Below are 24051 nucleotides of genomic sequence, written 5' to 3' on the forward strand. Positions count from 1 at the left end.
AATTCTGAACCTTACTTGGTTTTTAATGCTTTTTATTTATTTCCAGCACTAGCTAAAACTGTTTTCCATATTACTTATCTGCTATTATTGCAAATCTCACTGCTTGTTCACTGATTGCTCTTCCTTTGCTGATACTTGATATAATTTTCTTATCCTCGTCTTTGTATGTTTGCTTGAGCTGAAGACTTACTCCAAGCTTGGAAGGAGCAGTGACACATAGCAACCACCATGCTTATATAAAGTTTTTGTGGAAAGATGGAATCTTACTGAGGTTAACAAAGAAATTATAGGGTTAAAATAGGGTTTAAAAAGAAAGCACTCACAAATACTTTATTAGAGTCTTTTTATCTTTTTCAAGTTTTTAAAATCTTTAAAAACAATCTTATTTTACATACCAATCCCGGGTCCCTCTGCCTCCAGTCCTCCCAATTCCCCCACCCCAGCATCCACTCCTCAGAGAGGGTGAGACCTCCCTTGGAGGATCATCAAAATCAAAACCTGTCACATCATTCGTAAGAGTCTTAGCCCTCTCTTTTTCTCATGTAACGTAACAGGCTCTGTCTGGACTTTACATTTGGCATATATCATTACATGCAATCCTTCAGAGCAACCCCGAGGGATAAAGAAGAAAACTAGAACCCACACAGTTATAAATCTTGCCCTAAATCATGTATCTACTAGATGTTGGCTATGAACTCTATCTGCTTCAAAGGAAAAACAAAACCTTTTGTAAATTGACTGTCTGGGGCAGAACAGGCAGAAGTAGACAGGTTTTATAACACACCAGGTCAGGGGTCAGAACTGTAGTTCTTTTGTTTGTTGACATTCTAACTAAGAATATATTCTTAGTCTTTTTTGTTGTTGTTGTTGTTTCCTAAGTACTTACCTACATATTCTGATTCTAATGGCTCCTTGTTTTATCTTACTTGCTTAAATATCTGGCTGAATTATATATTTCTGTCCCAAATTAATGTCTTCTTACCACTTATTATTTTAGATGTGTCAACAATACAGCAGAAAACAAATACAATGCAGGATGGATACTTGAATTTCAGAGAACTTAAATCCAGAAGTGATCAAGGAAACAAATAGCAACAAGAGCAAAAATCAAACAGGAAGCTTATTGAGAATATACATTGCTTTAGGAGGGAGGAATGGGCAGAAAGCAGAGGTTGGTCAAGGAAGTGAATCTATTTACATATGCACATGCTCGCTAAAACCCATAAAATGTATTTCACTAACTGAAAGTTCTAAATTTTAAGTGATGGTTCTAGGTGCTTAACAACACACTATTGTAGGTTCATTGTTTCTCCCAAATGTTCCCGTGGAGATTGATGGTGGTCATTGTGTTGCCTATTCAGAGATTAGGGCAGGCAGAGAAACCCCTACACCTTCTTCTTAGTTTTGTTGTGAACATGAAGTTGCTATAAAAATGCATTATGGTAAAAACAACAACAGAAGAAACATCACAGAGAACTAAGGAATTAATTTTCATATAGGATTGGAATGAAGGTAGAATATCCATAACTAGCTGTACATAGAGTGGAAGACATGTTGTCTCTTGTGTCTATACATTGGCATGCAAGTACATTATTGACTGAGAGAGGAGAGGCTGGGGAAGAGGAGGCTGTAGTACAGAGTGCTTTGACAACCTTCAGCTGTTTTGAATTACTTGAGAAAGTCATTGATGGTTTTGACCCAGGAAATTGCAATTTGGATAGATTGCTTTAACATGGCTCCAGAGAAATAGTGTAGAATGACTAGAAATTCATTGACAAATTCTAAGCAACTGATGGTATTTTTTAAAACAATGGAGGTAAGGATGGAAATGGAAAGAAGGATGGATAGCAGTAACAAGAAGTTTAGAGAAGGCAAAGCCTAAGTTCCCAAGCAAAATGGGCAGAGAAAAGAGCTAGGCAAGGAACCCATAGGTGGTTGGATAAAAGATTCTCCAGGAGCCAGTTTTAAAGAACACAAATACTATTTCTGAAAATGACAAGTTTTTCTATACTGTGAAAGTGGTGACTGCTTTTTATAGACTACCTATAGAATGAAACAAGGTTAAATAAAAGTTGTGTTACATCATACTGACTTTATATACTGTATTTGTGTCTCTAAAATAGAGCCAATAATACTTTGAAGGGGAATTTCAAGAGTTAATGACATTTGACATCAATACTGAGCTAGATATAATGGCTTCAGTGTTGGCGATACAAGGTTATGGGATATAAATCACCATAATCATGAAAGAATGGCAGCCCCTTTCATATCTATTGATTAGAAGGAATGAAATGTTAGGCTTCTGTTTTGATAAAAAGTATCCATCTCAATGACATAGGCAAAACAATGTTGGATTTCTCAGAGGCCTCCAGATTGATCTCTGAAAAACTGGATTTCTTGGTAAGTAAGGAAGAGTAACCAGACAGTGACTGGAACAGTAATGTGGGCCACAGATCTTGGCTTACTGTTCTTCTGATCTGTGTATTCCAATTTGTATAGACATTTCATCCATTAAATCCTGTATGATAGAAACCTAAATTTTGTAGATAAGAAAATTTAGGATTAGAGTATTTACATAAGGCACTATCACCAAATTAAATAGTGGCAGGAATTTTTGAATGAAGACACCTGCAATTCTAATTGTTAGGAGGAAACAAATGAATAAACCATTTTTTCTACTTTAAAATTGAAAATGAAATAATTGTTATTTATTATGTATCACTATTACAATCTAGTTATGATTTTCACATAATTATTTCAATTGTTAAACCATAAAAACATCTATTAGTGATGACTACATAAGATACTTTAATGTTAGGATTAATTAGCCTTGGTACCTGATTGGATATGGGATTGGTTATCTAGTGTAGTTATCTAATATTACTTCAAAGTTTCTGCTACTCAAAAGCCCATATAGACACAAGCACTCCCACACACATGATTAATTTAAAAATGCTTCACAGGCATGCCTTCAGGCTAATTTGACAGAGTTAGCATGCCCTCTTCCAAGATAAATGCAGCCACATTGACAAAAAACTGAACAGCACAGTTGACCCCTCATGAACTTGACATACAAAGAGATCACTATTAAACTCCAAGTTCCCCTTGCTTTATCACCAAGAACTCATAATAACATCATAATATAAAACATAACTTTAAAAGCCATGTTAAATGCTTTCTTACTCTCTGAAGGAGTAGTCAATACACAACCAAATCAAAGAGAAACCAGTATCTAGCAGTAGAAGTCAAATCCTGTCGCTAAGTGTGTGGTGTTTTGAAATCCCATTCTTTTATCCAATTTTGCACCACAGTACACACAGCTCATATTGTAGGCTCACGCTAATTCTGCTCTGCGCCTGCCACCATGCCTCATGGTTGCCCCACAGGCTTGGAATTTTCAAACTATGGGGTCTCCACTGTACCTTCACCAATAGCATCCCCCAGTCTCTTTTTTTGTGAACTCCAACTCTGCCATATGATGGCAAGAATAGTTTCTCTCCATTACCTTTCCAGTCCTTCAGCTTTCATTCAAAAAAAAAAAAAAAAAAAAAAAAAAAAACCACTATGTGGAAGATTCAAGTTTTGTCAAGTTTAGCTCCATCTTGAGGTGTTACCTTGGGCCATATCTGTGTTGTGACTCTGAGGAAACAACTCAGAAGATTTCACTTCCAAAATGTGCTTGCCAGTCACAACCGAGTTTTCAGCCACAGATAACTAATACAACATTTTACTTAATTAGCTCTTGTTTACTGTTAATTAATTGCAACTGATTCAGCCCTAGCTGACCAGAAAAGACAAGAGTTTTGTATTCAAAGTATCAATTGAATAGCCCCAATAGTCCTCCAGGGGTTTTCAAACTTTTCTTTGACACGTCATAGTCCCGGCTTCCATTACAGGCCTTTCTTCCTCTCTAGATTCTTATTTTCCTAGTGCCCATCAAAGAGCAAGTTAAGCTTTGAGCAGACAACAGTTTTCCAGCCCAAAGCTTCAAACACTTCCACAATCCTCACGAAAATGGTGTGGTCAAGTCTGCCATAATAACCCATTCTCTGGTACCGATTTCTGTTCCACTTTCTACTGCTGTGATAAAACACTGGCCAGAACCAACTTGGAGGAGGAAATGGTTTATTTCACCTTACAGATTACAATCCATCCTGAAGGGAAATCAAGGGCAGGGATTCATGACAGGAAGCAGAACTATGGAGGAATGCTGATCACTTGCTTCTTTCCCATGGCTTGCTTATCTTCTTATGCAACTCATGACCAGCTGTACCACCTGCAGTGGGCATAACCCTCCCTTGCCAATCATTAATCAAAAAAAAAATGCCCACATACTTGCCTCTAGGCCAGTCTAACAGAGGCATTTTCTCAATTGAGGTTTCTTTTTCCAGATGAGTCTAGCTTGTATCCAAATTGACAAGGAAATTAACCAGCTTAAATACAAAAGAAATGACCTTGGTTAACTGGAACTTGTGCCAACCATAAAAGTTTATGTTATTAAAGCCACTAGAAAAGCTGTGCTTGTTTCCAAAGACTGTTTTATGGTTATATAGTTGTGTCAGCTGACTCATTATTTTTTGTTTTTATAAGTACAGGTATACTTGATAACTATAGTCAATTACTTATTGAGTTAATTGTGGTGTCAGTGGCCTAAGAGAATCTTCAAAAAAGAAAAAAGAAAAAAACAACAACAACAACAACAACAAAAAACATCATAGCCATTTCTCATTAGTGTTAGCTATGCATAGTACAAATAAAGTTCCTGCTTTTCTTCTACTTTTAAGGTTGATTAGTGTATTAGTTACTTTTTCTTTTGCTGTGATAAAAATATGACGCAACTTCAGGAGGAAGGTTCTGTTGGGTCACAGTCTGAGAGTATTGTCTATCATGCTGAGGAAGTCTTGGAGGCAGGAACTCTAGGCTGTGGTTCACATTATGTCTGAACTCAGGAATCATAGGACAATGAATTCTTAGTCCCTCCTCCGCTTTTATTTTCTTTTTCCTTTTGCCCCAGTTTTGTCTGTAGACTGTTCACAGTGGGAAGCTTTTCCACCTTAATCAGCCAAACATAGACAATCCCTCAAAGGCATGCCTGCAGTCTAAGCTTGCCTAGATAACTCTTCAGTTATTTCTCATTCTGATTCTAAGTCCCATTTACCCACTGAGACTCAACTCCATAGTTGAGGTAGAAATTATCCAAAATACATGTAGTAATCACATGCATGTTCAAAATTGGAATTAAAAAAACAAAAAACTATTTTGGAAGTTAGTACAATATATTTTGCAAAGATGTTCAATGAAATGGCTTAACATTAAAAATTTAACTTGGTTCCTGCTTCAAATCTAGAAGAGACTAATAATTTTCATCTTCAGCCCCAAGGTAGTCTTCTTTTATTTGGAACAGAGACAAACATAAACAAAACATACTATAAAACTGTACTAAAGATTGCATCCTTAGAGATCAATTATTATCAACAAAATTCTTGGAAGATGCCACCTGTTACTTGTTAATCTTTTCTATGATTGCTAAATTGGCATAAAAAAGTGTTTCAAAATGCCTCTAAACATTGTGGCAAAGTCAAGATTTGAAGGTAGAATCTGTTTTCTTGTATTTACTCATTATTCTAGAATATGTTTCTATTTGTATTTAGCATCAGTTATTCAGGTGACTTACTTTTAGAACTTTATTAGAATTTTAAAATTTCATTTGCATAGTGAATTACACTAATTTTAAGAACATGAATCATAAAGTCTTGCCTTAGTAATATACTAGTTTTCCTCAGAATTAATGTTCAGTCATTTGGAAAAATAATGTTTACAAAACATTTGTTCGTCTCATAAATTGGTTGTATATTTTTAATAATTGTTATCTGTCAGGAAAATGGCTGATTACTGTCTACATATTAATATGTGATTTTTCTTATTTATTGTAGGTTTTATTGGGATTTGATAATGCTTATAATGATGGTTGGAAATTTGGTCATCATACCAGTTGGAATCACATTCTTTACAGAACAAACAACAACGCCATGGATTATATTCAATGTGGCATCAGATACAGTTTTCCTCTTGGACCTAATCATGAATTTTAGGACTGGGACTGTCAATGAAGACAGCTCTGAAATCATCCTGGACCCTAAAGTAATCAAGATGAATTATTTAAAAAGCTGGTTTGTGGTTGACTTCATCTCATCAATTCCAGTGGATTATATCTTTCTTATTGTAGAGAAAGGAATGGATTCAGAAGTTTACAAGACAGCCAGAGCCCTTCGAATTGTGAGATTTACAAAAATTCTCAGTCTCTTGCGTTTATTACGCCTTTCAAGATTAATTAGATACATACATCAGTGGGAAGAGGTAAGTCACATGTTTTTCTTTCTAAAGCTACTGCATCATGTGATTTTCATGACTGTCATTTGACTGTGGATGTGCTATGTTTACTGAATTGCAAGAAATTTAAGGACAATTATCTCCCAGAGTTCTCTTTTCTGGTATTTAAGTGATACTTGTATCTCTGAAAGATTTTGAGCCAACTAAAACTTATTAAAAACATTCTACCACTCGAATATATTTTAAGAAAATACACATTAACTGACATATATTTTACCAGTCCACCATTCTGTGGAAGATTCTTTTTATTTAGTAAGAATATATCGTTTCATCTTTGACAAAGATGTCTAGTATATGAATGGTAATCATATATATATATATATATATATATATATATATATATATATATATATATAAAACCTCTGCATATGTTTCTAACAATATTTCCTTGTGCTTGAGGAAAATACATTGTCCCCTTGATTATCACTCGATTCTGTAAATTCACATTTGAGCTTGACATAATAAACCTGCTCATCGGTTTTTTGTTGCCTACAGTTACCTATGGTTTTCTCCAATTAGTTCATTTCATAATAGTGAAAAAACACCCATACCTAGGAAAGAAATTACCACAGATACAACACAAAGGAATAAATGCACTGAATGCAGCCAATTAGACCTCTTTGCTGCTGAACAGGGCTTCTGCTGTTCTTAGACAGTGGGTGGGATGGTAAGAGAGTCCTTCCAACTGAAGTTACCAAAGGTCTTTGTTAAATATACCACCATCAGGCAAATAAGTACCTCTTTCCACAGCTAGTATATTAACCTCTTTGTCTGTTTCCTTCAAACACATGGCTCTTCGTATTAATTATAAACTGGATTTGATTGCATAAAAGCAAGAGCTCAAAAGACCTCCAGAGTACCTAATGGAACACTCTAATGAAATCAGCACACTGACTCTAGACTGTTGTCTTACTCCTAGAGAAATTCCTTTTGGTATTTTAAAAGATGAATTATGGGTTTAAGGAAGTCATGAAATGCAAGTCGTATTTACTTTCTGGGCAGCTGTAGCAATGTTTTTCTGTACGCTTGTCAATGACATTTTGGTTTGCAGGATTTCAGGAAATGACACACAATAACAAAACACTGCACAATACTCTGATGAAAGACATAAAATGGAGCATTCTTAAAATATGGATCTGGAATGTATTTAAAATCAAATGAACCATATTTGAAAAATTGGATTCACTTGTATCATTTCTATATATAGTGCACACTTCTAAACGGAAATTAATGTTCAGTTCTCAAAGCCCTTTTGCAATAATTTGAAAATAGCAGTACAAGTGATTCTTGATAATGGTCAGTATTTATTGGGAACATGATATTAATGATAAGTAGTTGTTGATTCTTTGCACAAATCTCTACAATCCAGTGAGACTGATTCTATTGTCATCATTTTCCGATGATGACAATTAACACTCTAAGGCTCCTTTCTGGGATTCAGAGGCTAGTAAGGGTTGGAACTGCGATTCTTATCATGGAAATCTGACTCCAGAGCCACGTTCTTAACCTGCAAAAGTGTACATGTCTCACTGTAGCTTGTACTCTTTTCATTATAAACGCCCCCATTATTCCACCATTTTGTAGGCTGCGTATACAGAACTCACATTACGTGAGAAGGGTGGCCATTGTAACATTGTAAAACTAAACAACTACTCTAAAAACAAGGTCACAAAAATATTTTAACATGTAGTCAATAAGAGAAGTGTCACACAAAGAACTACACAGTCAAAGAAAAATACAGTAGGCAGTGCAAACTTTTTTTTTTTAAATGGCTTTCAGCTAACCCAGTTATCCCAGAGAATGGCAGCAGGGTGAACAGATGGCATCCTATCAGATAAAATGACAGATCGTGTGGCCAGTGAGGACACTCCTTAACACCAATGTTTTCTGTTCCTGGCAATGGTCACAGGCACCTAGATCTGTGTGGCATGACAGGATTTTAAAGGTGCCCGCAATAGCATTCAGAAACATCACCTGCCTGGTATTTTTATTGTGAAATGTGACTTAATATGCACTTAGTGATATTTGCTAACCACACATATACAGGAGAGAATTTGTGAGTTGGCAAGATCTTTCTTATAAATAAATAACCTTGGCAATAAAGGACTCAGAAGCTCATTTAGCTGAAGAATACTTTCTTGGTTACATGATACCCTCATATAATAATATATATTATGGATATTTAATGACTGATAGCAACACTTGTACTAAAGACGAAGAAATAGGATCACACTCCAGAATTTAATATAAATTCATTTATTCCACCTACATGATTCAGAATGTAATCACAAAGAAACTTGAATGGCTCCCAAACTGGCACGTCTCTACCTGACTTTTATAAATGCCACCAGGATGTGTTTACAAGTAGAAATACAACAAGTTAATCATCAGAAGTAGCTGTATGAGCTTTTGGATTAAGACTGCAGAGGAAGATGTGCGTTCACCCACATGTCTTTGAATTCTGAGTGTTTTAGTACCAGGCTGGCTAATGCTAAATTCAGCAAATTTGGGGAAGTCATGTGTGAAGTCTGGAAGCTGCTACTGTTCTAAATGAATCATTTGAAAGGAAAGCAGCTGCCTGCTATAGGGAACTGTGTTCATCTTTGGTGATGCATTTTAGCCCACCCCCGGCCTGTATTAGTTCAACTAAAATACGACAAGAAACTCTGAAGCCAGATAAATTAGAGAAATATTATGCATGAGATGCAGGAAGTTTAGCATTTACCCCATGTGGTCTATCAGTGCCACAGGTGAATGTGTAGGAGGGAAGAGTTGATAAGGACGATCAATTTATAAATGCCCGGGGTTAAGGTACCAAGGGGGAATGTTGTTTTCTTAACGCAATTGTACAATCAATGGTTTAGAGTGTAAAAACTGAGCTCTTTGACACTAGATTGAAATTTTATATACATTGTCAGTGATATGGAAATATGAATACTTTATATAAATTAGGCTAGAAAAATGTAGTTTAGTAAAATCTTGAGGAAATGAGTTTTTCCTCACTCTTTTGATTTTAATAAGTCATTCTCCTAATTGTACAATATTACTTTTCTTAAGGTTGCCTTTCAAGTATGCCATGCCTGATCACTGTTTTATAATCTATCACAGGGGAGAGAATTCTGTGTGACCCTCAAGAAAGACACATATGGTGAGGAAATCCTTGAAAATTAAATGGAACATTATTAACAATTTGTGATGATCACAAACCGCTAAATAGATAAAGACCAGATTAAAAGCTTAGCAAACAGGGATTATTCTTCACTGTATAAAAGTGAAGGGCTCTCAAAACCTCAAGTGCCCTATTGTTGACCTCAGTGTTTTTTTTTTTTTTTTTCTTTTCTTTTTCCGAGGCAGATGATCCTTGAACCGTTTTTTGAGCCTTATAAAATATTAATTGAGAGCATAAACATCACTTTGTGTATGCTTACTATGGAATGTGGCTACAATCCCAGAACTATGTGGGAGACTGGGACAGGAGGTAGACCATGAGTTCCAAGCTGGGCCAGGAGTAAGACCCTAACATAGAGATAACAGAATGAAAAGTAGCATTTGAAGAAAATGATTTTCATGGCAGGCCAGTCGCACAATGGATAATGAGTCTGACTACGGATCAGAAGAAAATGATTTTCTTTTGTAGGGTTTATCCATTGTAGGATTCAGTATTTCAACTTTAACTAGACATTCCTTCCTGGATCATGCAAAAGACGCAGTGCAAGCCAAGATTATATAGTAACCAGAGCTTTCTGGTAGACAGTGTGTTTCGTTTTGTTCTCATTTCCTACCTCCTCAACTTCTTTTGTGTGAATTTTAGGCATATTACAATCAAGTAGATGCACTTTGAAGCAGGACGGAAGGCTTGCACTCCTGAATATCTTAAGCATAGCAGTTATAGACAGATAGCTGGTCAACATGTTACAGGGCTTTTCTACTGATCGATATTAGATAGTGATGTTGGATTAGAAAGAGATTTGTCTACAATTAGTGAACAGTAATACTCTTGTTAAGGAGACAATCTTACAGGGAACTAAGACACAATTTGGTGTCTGGTTTTTGTCCATGTCAGCATATTATTTGGTTCAGACTAAAACTTGACTCTTGGTAATGTATTATCTGCCTACTAAACATTTCCATATATTTTAAGCAATTTTGCTTTCAGAAAACACATACAATCTTAAGTCTTCTCACAAGCAAATAAAGCGTTTGCCCAAACCTGCCCTCTACTAGAATGTAGAGCTCACTGTTAGCCATCACATCCTGTCTGTGTTTCTCTGATGTGCCTTCGAGGCTCCCCAGCACACTGCGCTCATTTCAGCATTGTCCCTTCTCCTTCACAACAATGTTTGCTTGTTTTTGGTTTTGCTATAACTGAAAATAATGATTATCTCCATTACTATAAGATTGCATGTGCAGCACCTCAGATCAGAAAGCCATTCCCCCTTCCCCTGTTGTCCTTTTAAAAATTGATTCAAAATCATTTCCAGAATGTATTCTACCTGGAAGCACTCAGTTGTAATAGCCAGGACTGTTATACTGATGTAGTCTAATGGCTCTGAATATTTCAGTTCATGATAGTTCTGTGTGCTGCCTGTAAAATTTCTAGACGTGAGCATTTAGATGGAAGAGTCGATGTCCATTTTGCCCTTCAGTCTCCTTGTGCACTAGGATAGGATCTTAAACACAATATATTATAAGAACATGCTATCTGTTACCCACATGGTAATTTGGGTGCTAAACCCATTAAATGTACCAAGATCATTCATTTTTTTTTATGCGGAATCATTTTGAAGTAGTATTTACTTATGGATGGGTGACATATAAAAACGCAAAGCAGATGTGGCTTTGTAGGAAAAGCAGATATGTGAGTACATAATTGTAGATGATATGGTTGGTAGTGACCTGAAGGAGAAAGTGAAAATTATTTCTACCGTACACAAAGAAGTCTTGTGAGATATTTAAACTATGTTTGAATCTGGAATCTGGAACATCAAACTGAACTAGTGGGCTCATGGAAGATAGCCTCACAACGGAGATACAATGCTTGAGCTGCCTAGCAGAAACTGTGCATCTCCAGAGAGTGTGAAAACATAGACTGCAATTCCTGTAAATACTGAACTAAGTAAGGTATCGTCATGACAGCTTAGGCAGGAATCTCACACCTTACTAGTTTGACAGAGTTCAGGAAATTGAAGGCTGTTTAAGAGAGAGTGAATGGTAATAGTAAAGGAAAAGCTTTATCTCTGACTTACAGTGTTGTGTGCAGTTATGCCAGGTAGGATTCATTTTAAATAGCTAAGGGGGCACATATTAGCTAAGTATTCATGTACATAAAATGTGTTTATACCAAATACCCTTTGTTTTCCGTTCAATATAGGAAAGTATGTAAATATGTGACTAATATGCCTACATATAATAGCAGCATATTAGGTTTAAATGATTTAAGTCTTATGGAAATTCTTTGAAACATTTTAATTTGATTTATGTTTATACTATCCGTAAGTATTAGATTCACAGTTACATCATTCCCCCGGCTAGTGTATCTTCTAACATTGGCATTTTTACACACATGGGGAAGTCTCCATTTTCTTCAGCAAGTATTTATTCCGCTAAAGACCACTAGGTGTCCCCTATCGGTTATGTTACTTCAGGGTCCTGGACTCTAAAATAATAAAACTATTTCTTGTGAAAATGCTCATTTATACTATTAGAATCACTAAGCTGATTGGCTGATATGGTTCTACAAAAATAAATTAATTGCCTTCAGTATTCAGTCATACAGAACCTCACTTAAGGTTAAGTAAAGAGAATTAAGTCTCTTCTTTAAGTAATTATTTATATTTTGAGAGAACTGAGTTCAGTATCATACTGTATGTTTTGTATATGCATTTTAATAGATATTCTAAAATTCTAAATTAAGATTTTATGATTTTTTTTGGAGAGCATGCTAGATCTAGATGATTATTAGACCAACACGGTTGGTTTTCATGTCTGTGTGTTTGAATTAAGATGCAACATTTTGTGAATAATCTTTTGGTCGGTGACATGCTGATTTGTATGATCCAAATTATTTGCATGTAGAAGAAATGATTTCTTTAAGTTAAATATATTATTTCATTTGTATGGGTGTTTTGCCTGCCTGCATATTTGTGCACTACATATATGTGTGCTAGATTCTTCTGAGGCTAAAAGAAGACGTAGGATCCCTGGAACTGGAGGGACAGACAAGTTTTCACTGCCATGTGGGTTCTGGGACTTGAATCAAAAAAAAAAAAAAAAAGATAAGAATTCTTGATACACTATATTTTCCCTATAAAATCTCTTTCAAGCTTTTCTGAATATCTCTTGTTCTTCTATTTAATTTTCTACTGTGTCAAGTATTGTATTTATTTCATCACAAAACAGAATATATTATTCTTGACACACACACACACACAAAGATCCTCTGGAAGGGCAGCCAGTGTTCTCAACAGCTGAACTATCTCCCCAGCCTCAGAAAATTCCAATTATGTAAGAATATAAGATCAAACTTGAAACCTACTGGGCTTCTTAGTTCATTATTAACACTTTCAACTTCCTTAGCATTGTGTACTTGCCACAATCAGTGTTGTTTTGCATATTTTCTGTACTCCCATGCCTAGACACTGGTAATTTCCACATAAACCATATTAAAAGCTTCAAAATTGTATCTGAGTGTTATCTCCACGAGGATATCCTATGCCCTCAAGCTTATGTGTTTGTTTTCCTTCCTGCTTACCCTTCACCCTTGTTTTCTGTTAATATCAGAAGTCTAAGAGTTCTTTGGTTTTACCTCCTTTTCTCTCTATAGCTAACAATCAATCTCTGTGTATTTTACCTGAGTGTATCTCTTACCTGCTGACCTTAGTACCATCCTATTAGGAAGCCAAATTCAGTTTTCTTTCATTTGTATTTCTGGAATAGACTCATAACTGTATATTGTTTGTCCCTCTATCAACTCAAAAGTGCTACTTTACAGATTAAATGTTATTATATATTGTATCTACTGAAAATATTTCTACAACTTTTCATGACCTTTGAAATAAAATATAGTATTGAAGACCTTTTGAAATCCAATTCTAGCCCATTTCGATTCAGCCTAGGATACTGTGAATATTAATCTTCAGCCACGATGAACTTCTTTAGGTGTTCAGAGAAGATATTTTAAATTATTTGTATGTATTAATAATTTTTATCTTCTTAGGACGTTGTTTTTCAACCTCAGCTAATTCATCATTTTAATTGTTTGAAGATTTCATAGTATCACTTTTACAGAGTTTTTAATTCTCCCTCTCCCCTTATAGTTTCTCCCATGTCCACTTACATATGGCCTTTTCTTTTTAAATGAATATTATCATACAAACACATACATCAGAGATCATGACAGAAATATACAACTCTTTCAAGTGTAATTCAAGATGGCACTCAACCCCAACGACATTTCTATAAATTAACACCTATGCCTAAGGCTCAGTGAACATTGAGAAAGATGGGACCAAACAGTTGAAAGAATCACAGGGCCAGAATATCTTGTGGAAGACAGTGTCTATGACAAGGAAGTTGCAGTCATCAAATACCAGCAATATTGTCCCCCAAGTAGTCTCAATTTAATGTGAACATCATTTCCTAGTGGTAGAATTAATCTCTCAAAGTTGGTATCGTCTATGATGGCTTTGACCAAGTACTTGTGATTTTGCTTTATTATACTCCTCCCTTTTCTAACTTTTCAAGCCGTAATTTTCCAGCTGTCTATTATATAACCCCAGAAACTGGAATCATGGCTTTCCTGTATCTTCAGCTCCTGGAATAAGCATCAGAAATAACAGTTTACAAAATCCTTCTTAGTGAGTTTTATTATACCCTGATGAAAACTTCAGTTCTACTTTAGTGGATAAGTAACTATGGAGACCTTGAGAACACTAGAGTCTTGTTTTAGTATTAGAAGAATTTATGTTATAAGTAATAAAAGCAGAAAAAAGAGATGTTCGTTAGAGGTGTGAGGTAAAGGGCTCCAAGGGAATGAATGTAGCACTTTCAAGCTATTGTCTTCCCATATTTGAAGCACAGGAAATTATGACAAGAGTTTGGAAATCATTGTAAGGATCAATCATGTGCATATGATTGATTGATCATGTGACACAAAGGGGTAATTATAAATTTGATGCCTGTCTTAGTTGGGAACATCATGAGGGTGACAGCTCTTATAAGAAAAACATTTGCTTGAGGTAGCAGCTTATAGTTTCAAGGTTCAGTCCATTATCGTAATGAGGGGAAGCTGGAGGAGCATCTGAGAGTCCTCCATCCTACCGGCAACAGAAAAATATACTGAGAGTCACACAGGTCAAAGCTTGAGCTAAAGAGACCTCAAAGCCCATCCCGCAGTGGCACACTTCCTCCAAAGGGGCCACACCTCTTGAGAGTGCCACTCCCTGTTGGGTCCATTTTCTTTCAAACTACCACACTGCTGAATCTTATAGGATTGCTTTGAGGAATTATTATTGTTGAACACACTTTGGAAGTAAAGTCTGTAGACATGTAGACTACTATTATACATGTTTCTTTGGATTTAAAGCACGAAAACACTTTTAAAATAAAAGAGCTTAAATTTGATCCTTCATTGTACCTGCTCCACTTTCAAACACTGGGAACACTATACATGCAATCATGCATTACTTCTGCCCTAAATATACCAAGTATGGAATCGAAGTAGTTGATGAATGTGGCTAATAGAGGACAACATATAGCTTCAGATTCTTCCAGTGTATCTGATAAGTGTCTCAAACTGTTCTCTATTGAGCATGCACACACAATATGCATTTTGATAGCTGCTAGCTTGAATTCATCTACTGTGCTCTTAGAAAGAACACTTGAGTGCCATTGCTTTGTTAATGCTGGAAATAGAGTTTGCAATGTGCATGTAACTGGAAGTTTTCCTCTACTGCCAGAGCGTTTAATTGTACACATGTGTTACATCAATTATGCAAGTAATCACAGAGAGGAACAGATCATTTTGGTGGGTCTTCCCCTGTCACACCTGTCTTCAAACAACAATGATGTGATGAGAAATGACTTGCACTACAAAGGGAACAGAGGCACTCATGATCGAAAATAATGAGACGAAGTGAACAGAATTGAAAGGAAATCTTAAATATATTTTAACAGTCCCTTTATCTACTTTTAATAGAAAAGTGTGTGCTTGATATTGATAAATCAGTCTCACTTTTAATGTGGTACATTGTTGGAAGTGCTCGTGTTCTTTCGAGATAGTTGATTACATATTTAAAAATCTGGGGCAGGACTTTTGAAATATGTTAGGAATTATCAGAGAAAAATGTTTTAAGACCTACTATAATTGTTATGGGAGCACAAGAATAAATAAAACCATGGTCTCTCAATTGCACTGGGTAATGACTCAGAAAGTCTTACTTCAGCTTCCCTTTGTTGCTGATGCATGCACTTTGGATTTTGTATTGGAGGAGTCATGTCTCAGTGTGAAAAGGAAGTGCATTTGGCTGGTTATATAATTCTGATGGCTATTTTGAGATAAGTCCGCCATTTAGGCCAGTTGTCTTTTCTTTGCTCTGTTCTTTTTTTTTTTTTTTTTTTTTTTTTTTTTTTTTTTTTTCTTATTGAATCTTAAAGTGAAAGATACTGAGTCAGTATTCTGGAGATACGTAGTTCTCCTGATGGCAGATGTGTAGTAAAAGATTAGTAGCCGTTCTCAGGCAATCTTACCTAACTCAGAAGTGACAAGGTCATGAAGAGCTTGTTACTGAATATGGTGGTATTACTGAAGGGGCATTTACAATAGCATGCTATAATTTTAATTTAGATTTTTTGCATAGGCACTACTTCAAAGATATAAATGAACAGATAATGTAATATTAAGGAAACTCAGAATTTAGAAATGAGAATTATTAAGTACCTTGTGGGAAGTCCCTTCCAGATTATTTTTTTCTCAGTTTTATTATCTGAACAATTGCATATACTTGGATTGTATGGTTGTTTTTTAACAATCAGAGAGATAATTCATAGGAAAATAGTTTATGACTTCTAAAACTGAAAGTTTAAAGACCATAGTAATACATGATATCATCGGCCTGTTAAATCAACTTACTGATTCTTTACAGAATCTGCAGAAAGAATGGAATTTTTCATTTGTAGTTTTCTTGGTTATATCTGGAAGTGAAGTGTAAGGAGTAAGGTTTTTCCTTCTGCCGCTGGTCTTGTCCCGCCACCACGCCAGCCCCAATTAACACACAGACTCTGTATTAGATATAATGCTGTTGTCCAGCTACTAGTTTCTTATGGGCTAGCTCTGTCTTAATTAATTTCTGTTAATCTACATATTTCCACATGCTCTTCTTATCGGGGAATGGGGCTGGCGTCTGGTCTCCCCAGTCTCTCCATGTTGACTCCTCTTACGTGACTCCTCCCTATTACTTCCTCTTTCCTCCTTGTCTCCTAGTCCAGCCTATCATGCTTTCCTATTGGCCAACAGTACTTTATTCATTAACCAATATGAGAAACATATTTACAGACTGACATCTCCCATCATCTCCTCTTTTCTGTCTAAATAAAAAAGAAAGGGTTTCACCCTTAACAAAACAAAATATATCATACAACAGTTATTAAATAAGAATTACAGTTAACAATATTTAGTCCATTAACATTTAGCAAGATTTAAAGAAAATATTTTATTATCTATCTTATCTTTGTGAGTCTAAAGTCTTATATGTAATTTATCTTTAAGCCTAACTAAGGAAAACTATAACCATAACTATGTTTTTAACTTCTTCAAAGACCACAGAAAGATAGTATATAAACTCTAGAAATGACAGAGACAACTCACTGCCTGGTCAGTCACCCCAAGTTCTTTTGTAATCTTTCATCTTTAGCCCATAGACCATAGTGTGTCTGGCAGACTACTCAGGAAAGTAGGAAACTTTAAACTGTCTTTTTGTATTGGCAGTTTGTCAGTCATTTTTTTTTTCTGTGTCCTGCAGACTGGCTGGCAGACTCTCCCATGAAGCAGGAACTCTATATCAGTGTCCATCTTGAATTAGTAGTCACTTTTCTGTTGGTCCTACATGTCCAGTTTATACAGCATAAAGTCAAACAGTCCAGACAAGAGCAGTATTTTGTCCAAATGGCTAGTCTTGTCATATTGGAAGTAAACTTTATAATGTGTTTCTTTGATGTCCATCTTCCTTTCTGACGCAGGTGGTGTTGCCAGGAACATTTATGTCTCACTGTTAAGAAAAACCCTAAACCACTTTAAATACCATATTCTGTAGGTCTTTGAAAGTTTTGAAGAAGTCTTAGCTATCTCAAATACATCTCTGTGTATCTTGAAAAACCTAACTAACTTAACTCTAAGCTTTGAATATTATAGGTAATTACCTATAATCTGTACTACAGTGAAGAGTATAATTAGAATAGTTTTAGTCTATGTTCCGCAATTTAGAATACAGGAGCTGTCACTTCTGAATTATACCCAGCAGTGATGTTTGAATAATCAAGTAACTTATTTTGTAGGAGGATGACAAATTTTCAGAACAGGAAGTAGTCCTCTATTGTGTACAATGATCATGTTTGTGGTACTAACACCAAGGATATCTATTTAGCAAATTAACAAAATCAGAAATGTAAAGGGGGACATAACAACAGACACTGAGGAAATCCGGTTATACTTTGAAAACCTGTACTCCACAAAAGTGGAAAATTTCAAGGAAATGAGCAATTTTATGGATAGATATCACTTACCAAAATTAAATCAAGAACAGATAAGCCATTTAAATAGACCTATAACCCCTACCAAAATAGAAACAGTCATCAAAAGTCTCCCAGCTAGCAATGGATTTTCAAGAATGTATTTCACATTTTTGCAAAACCTCCACTTCCTGCCTTACCAGTATTTTCCATGATTCTAAGTGTCCTTTACAATTTTACTAAGGACTTATCTACCCCATCCAATTTTGTTCATTCATTTATTTTGAACATACTAGCAATCTCCAATGGTTTGAAATTATAAGATAAATGTCAAGTTTCATAAAAACCAACCAACCCCCCCCCCAAAAAAAAAATCACCGAATCCATCTTGCAAAAAAATGCTATAGTTTTTGACAGAATTTTCTGGAGTAGCAAATTTCTTGAGAGCAACTTAAACATTGTTTATAGAATATATAAAATATGCTAAAGTAGAATGTTCTCTGTCATACAAATTATCTCCTCTCTTTTCCTCTCTCTCCCCTGCCTCTTTCACCCCCCCCTCTCTTTCATCCTCTTTTTCCTAGTGTGTGAATCCTTTTTTTTTCTAGAGGCATCTATTGAGAACATCTAGTATAAACACTAAGTGAACTGTAAGGAAAGATCAGTAGATACCATAAAATAATTGTTCAGGTATATGAACAAGCATCAGCCAGTGATTTACTCAACATCTTTAAACACCATTCCTATTCAAAGTGAGGCAGTTGTCTTCACATTTACCCCCTCATGTGTCACACTACTCACTGTCCTTGTACCATGCAGACCTTTATTCCTTGTTGAAGTCACTTCTCACATCTGTGGTTGCCGTTGTAATTGCTAAAGCGATTCCAAGAATCCATATGTTAATAGATTTCCTCCAGCAAAAACAGTGCGTTTTTAAAAAAAAAATTTAAGAGATTTATTGTAAAATATTTCTATGGTAAAACTTCATTAATGTTTATCTCTTTTTGTTATTACTACTATTATTTTTAGAGTTAAGAGAAACATCAGGTAGCGAGATCACCCACAGCTTCAGGTTGGTAGCAACAAGGAATTTGTCAAGATGTAAGAGATCAGAGGACTCTACCTCATCACCACTCTCGACAAGACTGGGTTTTGTTCTGCTTTGTTTAGTTTTGATCACCTTAATCTCTGTGGAAGCAGAATTTCGTTATTGTCTTCTTTCTCAGTCCTTGGGAAGATTTCTAACAACGTGTCAGCAAAGTATTGATTGTTAATGTGTATATAATTATTAGCAAACAAATGGCTATCTTTTATTACACACACATTCAAACAATAAAGTGCATTCAAACAATAAAGCATATACACAGTATGTAGAAAATTCTATTTTAGGACCCAAAGGTAAAATGTACATCATTATTCTTTGAACTGAGGGGTGGAGTATTAAAAGCAAAGACACAGTGTAACTTGTCTCTTGGTCAGAGAACCATTGGTTTTATTTCTTATTTAATTACTTTGTCATTATCATTTCTACATTCCAAACAGAAAATAATAACACTTGTATGGAAAGCTAAAAGTAATGATAAGGGGGTGATTAAATTTAAGGGCCAGACAAGCGTCTGGACAGAATAATGGTGCTTGCTGCTAAGCCCAAGGACCTGGATCCTGCCTCCAGAACACATATGGGAGAGAGAATACAGACACCCATATGTTGTCATCCAACATCCATTGTGTTGTGGCACTTATGCATCTTCCCTTTCCTTCCTGCAATGCATAACTATTTTTTTTTAATTAAACAAACCTCTTTAAATTTAAGATAGGGTAATGCCAAGTTGGTAGGATGTCTGGCTTAATTGTAAGATCAAACAAACCCAAGATAATTAGTTTCCCTTTTACCTCTAAAAACATCTTTAGATAGTAATTTACCTTTTAAACTTTAGTAAATCTTTAGGTAATAATTTACTTTGTTGAACCATTTTATGTCATGCATATATAAACAGTTCTTATGTACCGCTACCCTGTTGTTTCTGGAGAACACGGTTTTATTTTAATAAACTACTGGGTCTTGTTCTTGACATCACATTTAGGGCTGAGTATTCCAAAGACTATCACACATTACATAATGTCTAGCTGTGGGTTTCTGTATTTGTTCCCATCAGCTGTAGGAGGAAGCTTCTCTGATGGTGGCTGAGCAAGGCATTGATCTATGAGTATAGTAGAATGTCATGACAATTCAATTTACTGCTACAGTTTTTTGTTGTTTATTTTTTTTCTTTTTTTCAGAATAGTAGTATTTGGTTTTACCCTAGGTTCTTGGGCTATCTATTCTCATGTCCTTAGTCACAAGGGTACACTTCTTAAGCAAAATTGTTTTCAAGAAACTTAGGTTCATCTAGCTTTGATAAACAGATATGTGGTTGGAGAGATAAATTGGTGTTTTGGAAGTCCAATTAAGAACTTTATATTGAAGACAATAGAAAACTGTTGAATACCTTAGACACTAACATGTAGCTTAGATAAACAGAGATGTGGGTGAAAACATAAATTGGTGTTTTGAATGTCAGAATGAAGACTTTACATTGAAGACAATAGAAATTTTTTGAAGGTTTTTAGACACCAGCATGCAATGTTTATTAAATATATGTTTTTTTTTCTATCGAGCCACATGCTATTCTTAGCATTAAAAATATGTTCATTTAATTAAGTCCTCATGCAGCCAGAAGTTTGTTAAATTATTTTCACAAACAAATGAAAAATCTAAAATCCAGTAAATTGCACAGCTAGTATATGATAACAACCATATTTAATTTGTATATAAATTATGCCATGGTCCAAAACTTTTGTACATGATATCAGTGTGTGTCCTTGTGAGTATGTGTGCTTGTGCTTGTGTGTATGTGTGTGTGTGTATGTGTGTATGTGTGTGTGTGTTTATCCAGAGGCCAGAAATCAACCTCAGGGAGTCTTCGTTATTATGTGCTCTGATCTTTTAGACAGGGGTTTTCATTGAAAACTGAACATTGATGATAAGGAAAATATGGCTGGAAAGTGAATCCTCAGGTTCTTCCCCCCTATCTTCAGTATGTTCCATAATATCTAGTGTCTTTATGTAAGCACTAGGCATTGAATTCAAGTCCTCCTTTATCCAGCAAACACTACTGATTGAGCTGTCTCCGTGGACCACAAAGTCTTAATGAGTAGCTACGCTATCACTTTCTTTGCTTAAATAGTATATGTGTAGTTTGCCATAGAAGCAGGTTGGATTTAAGACAAAACCACCAGCCATGTAAGAAAAATGGGAGAAGGTTCATTAGAGTGTCAATGGGAGTCTATGGCCATTTTTCTTTTTCTTTTATAATTTTTTAAAATTTAAATTTGAAACAAGCTTGTTTTACATGTCCATCCCTATTCCTGCCTCCTCCCCTCCTCCCCTGTTACCCCCATCAACCCCATCCCACCCCTTTTCTGCTCCCCACAGAGGGTGAGGCCTTCCATGGGGAGTCTTCAAAGTCAGCCATATCATTTGGAGCAGGGCCTAGGCCCTCCCCCATGTGACTAAGCGGAGGGAGTATCCTCTATGTGGAATGGGCTCTCAAAGTCCATTTGTATACTAGGGATAAATAATGATCCAAAACCAAAGGCCCCATAGACTGCCCAGTCCTCCCCATTAACACCACATTCAGGGAATCTGGGTGGGTCCTATGCTGGTTTCCCAGCTATTACTCTGGAGTCCATGAGCTCCTCCTTGTTCAGGTCAGCTGTTTCTGTGGGTTTCTCCAGCCTGGTCTTGACCCCTTTGCTCATCACTCCTCCCTCTCTGCTACTGGATTCCAAGAGTTTGGCTCAGTGTTTAGTTGTGGGTGTCTGCTTCTGTTTCTATCAAGTACTGGATGAAGCCTCTAAGATGGCATATAATGTAGTCTTCAGTCTCATTATAGGGGAAGGGTATATAAGGTAGCCTTTCCACTACCTTATAGCTGGGGTCATCTGTATAGAGTCTCTAGGACATTACAAACCTATAATGGCTCTCACTATTATGTTATCTCTTTTTTTTGTTCTTTTCTCTCCCTGACTCAATCTTCCTGCCCCCTCATGCCCATCTCTCCCCTCCTCTTCCTCCCAACTCCTTCTCTCCTCCATCCATGCTCCCAATTTGCTTGGGGGATCTTGTCCTTTTCCCCTTCTCCAGGGGACCATGTATGTCTCTCTTAGGGTCCTTCTTGTTTCTTAGCTTCTCTGGCAGTGTGGATTATTGGCTGGTAATCCTTTGCTCTATGTCTAAAATCCATATATGAGTGAGTATGTACTGTGTTTGTCTTTTTGTGACTGGGTTACCTCATACAGGATGGTTTCCTCTAGTTCCATCTCTTTGCCTGTGAATTTCAAGATTCCATTGATTTTTTCCTCTGAGTAATACTCCATTGTGTAAATATATCATAGTTTCTTCATCCATTCTTCAGTTGAGGGACATTTATCTTGCTTCCAGGTTCTGGCTATTACAAATAATGAGTGTAGCTATTTTTCTAAGCCCACAAGGAGTTTAGAAGGCTGCTGGGCATTCTTGTCAGTATCATGAAAACTAGCCCTTGTGTTTTATGACTCTCTTGAGGCTGGTCCTGGATACATAAATTATAAACCAGTCTTTACTAATATTTTGCCAGTGAGTTCAATATTAATAGGATTATAAATAAGTCAATTAAAGGAAACACTAATTTCCAAGCTTAAAACATCAAGTTTAATGGGAGTTTAATGTATTAACTGTGAATGAACATTTGCATAATTTAATTTCCTATTTTATACACTAAGATCTTTGTCCAATCAAATGGAGAATAATGTTATGAATACATGATATAGTTAGAATAATTCTTTTATAAAGGAAATCTATTACCTTTGAAATCTTGAGAATCCTTGAAGTGTAAGCATTAAACCACCACAGCCTAAGTATGGCTCAAAATATTTTCATTATCCTTTCAGTGTATTACTTTTATCTGGACTTTATTTTTCAAGCATCTCATTCTTGAAAAGTACTTAAAATCAAGGCCTTATTATTATTTAATAATTATTTTTGTACCACAATTACATCCTCAATCATCTTTAAATGTTATTCCTTATTCTAGTAGATGTAAATTTATTTTATTGTCTGTAATATATCTTAGAGAGTATTCTGCACTGACTTAAATACAGGCTTCCTGGTGTTATTGGTTTAAATGCTCTACAGTGGGCAGTTAGGTCAAAGTCAGTTAATGGTGTTTGTTGTTGTATCTGTAATTATAGTGTCCTGCAACCCTATTGATTTTAGTGATTGCTTATGTTGGCAGTCCTTGATGATAGTTCTTCATGCACCCAAACAAATTTGGACTGTTCCATTACTCCTATTGATTCTGGTGGTTTTCACAGAATTTTTCTCTTTATTTATTTATTTATATTATTTTACACATCAATCCCAGTTCCCTCTCTCTGCCTCCCTTCCTCTCTCCCTCCCTCCCTTCCCATACCCCCTCCTCCCACTCCATATGTAGGGTGGTGCCTTCCAGGAGGGATCAACAAAATCTGTCAAGTCATTTGGAGTAGGGTCTAGGCCCTCCTTCCTGCCTCTAGGTTAAGGGAGTATTATTCCATGGGGAATGTGCTCCCAAAGTCCTTTTGTGCACCAGTAATACATCCTGGTTCCACTGTCAGAGGTCCCTTAGACTGCCCAGGCCTTCTAATGAGATCCATGTTCAGGGGGTCTGAGTCAGTCCAATGCTGGATTCCCAGCTGTCAGGCTGGGGGCCCATGAGCTCCCCCTTGTTCAGGTCAGCTGTCTCACAGAATTTTCTTTATTGTTAGTTTCATGCAGGACTGCTGCTTCCCCTTAGAGGACCACCTCCCTTATAGTTTCACATGACCCTCATTGTAGCTTGTGAATTGTTATGTGGTTTATCTTTTCTTATATGTGAT

General features: G+C 36.0%; 1 protein-coding gene across 1 annotated transcript in view; it reads left to right on the forward strand.

Annotated features, from left to right (window-relative positions):
• The window catches only part of Hcn1 (hyperpolarization activated cyclic nucleotide gated potassium channel 1), a 331515-nt gene that overhangs the window by 43211 nt on the left and 264253 nt on the right, over positions 1–24051 (forward strand). The window contains exon 2 of the mRNA XM_051183089.1: positions 5934–6357. Coding sequence (XP_051039046.1) covers positions 5934–6357 — 424 coding nt within the window. The remainder of the gene's footprint in view (positions 1–5933; positions 6358–24051) is intronic.

The sequence above is a fragment of the Phodopus roborovskii genome, unplaced genomic scaffold (assembly GCF_943737965.1).
Source record: "Phodopus roborovskii unplaced genomic scaffold, PHOROB, whole genome shotgun sequence".
NCBI classification, from domain to species: domain Eukaryota; kingdom Metazoa; phylum Chordata; class Mammalia; order Rodentia; family Cricetidae; genus Phodopus; species Phodopus roborovskii.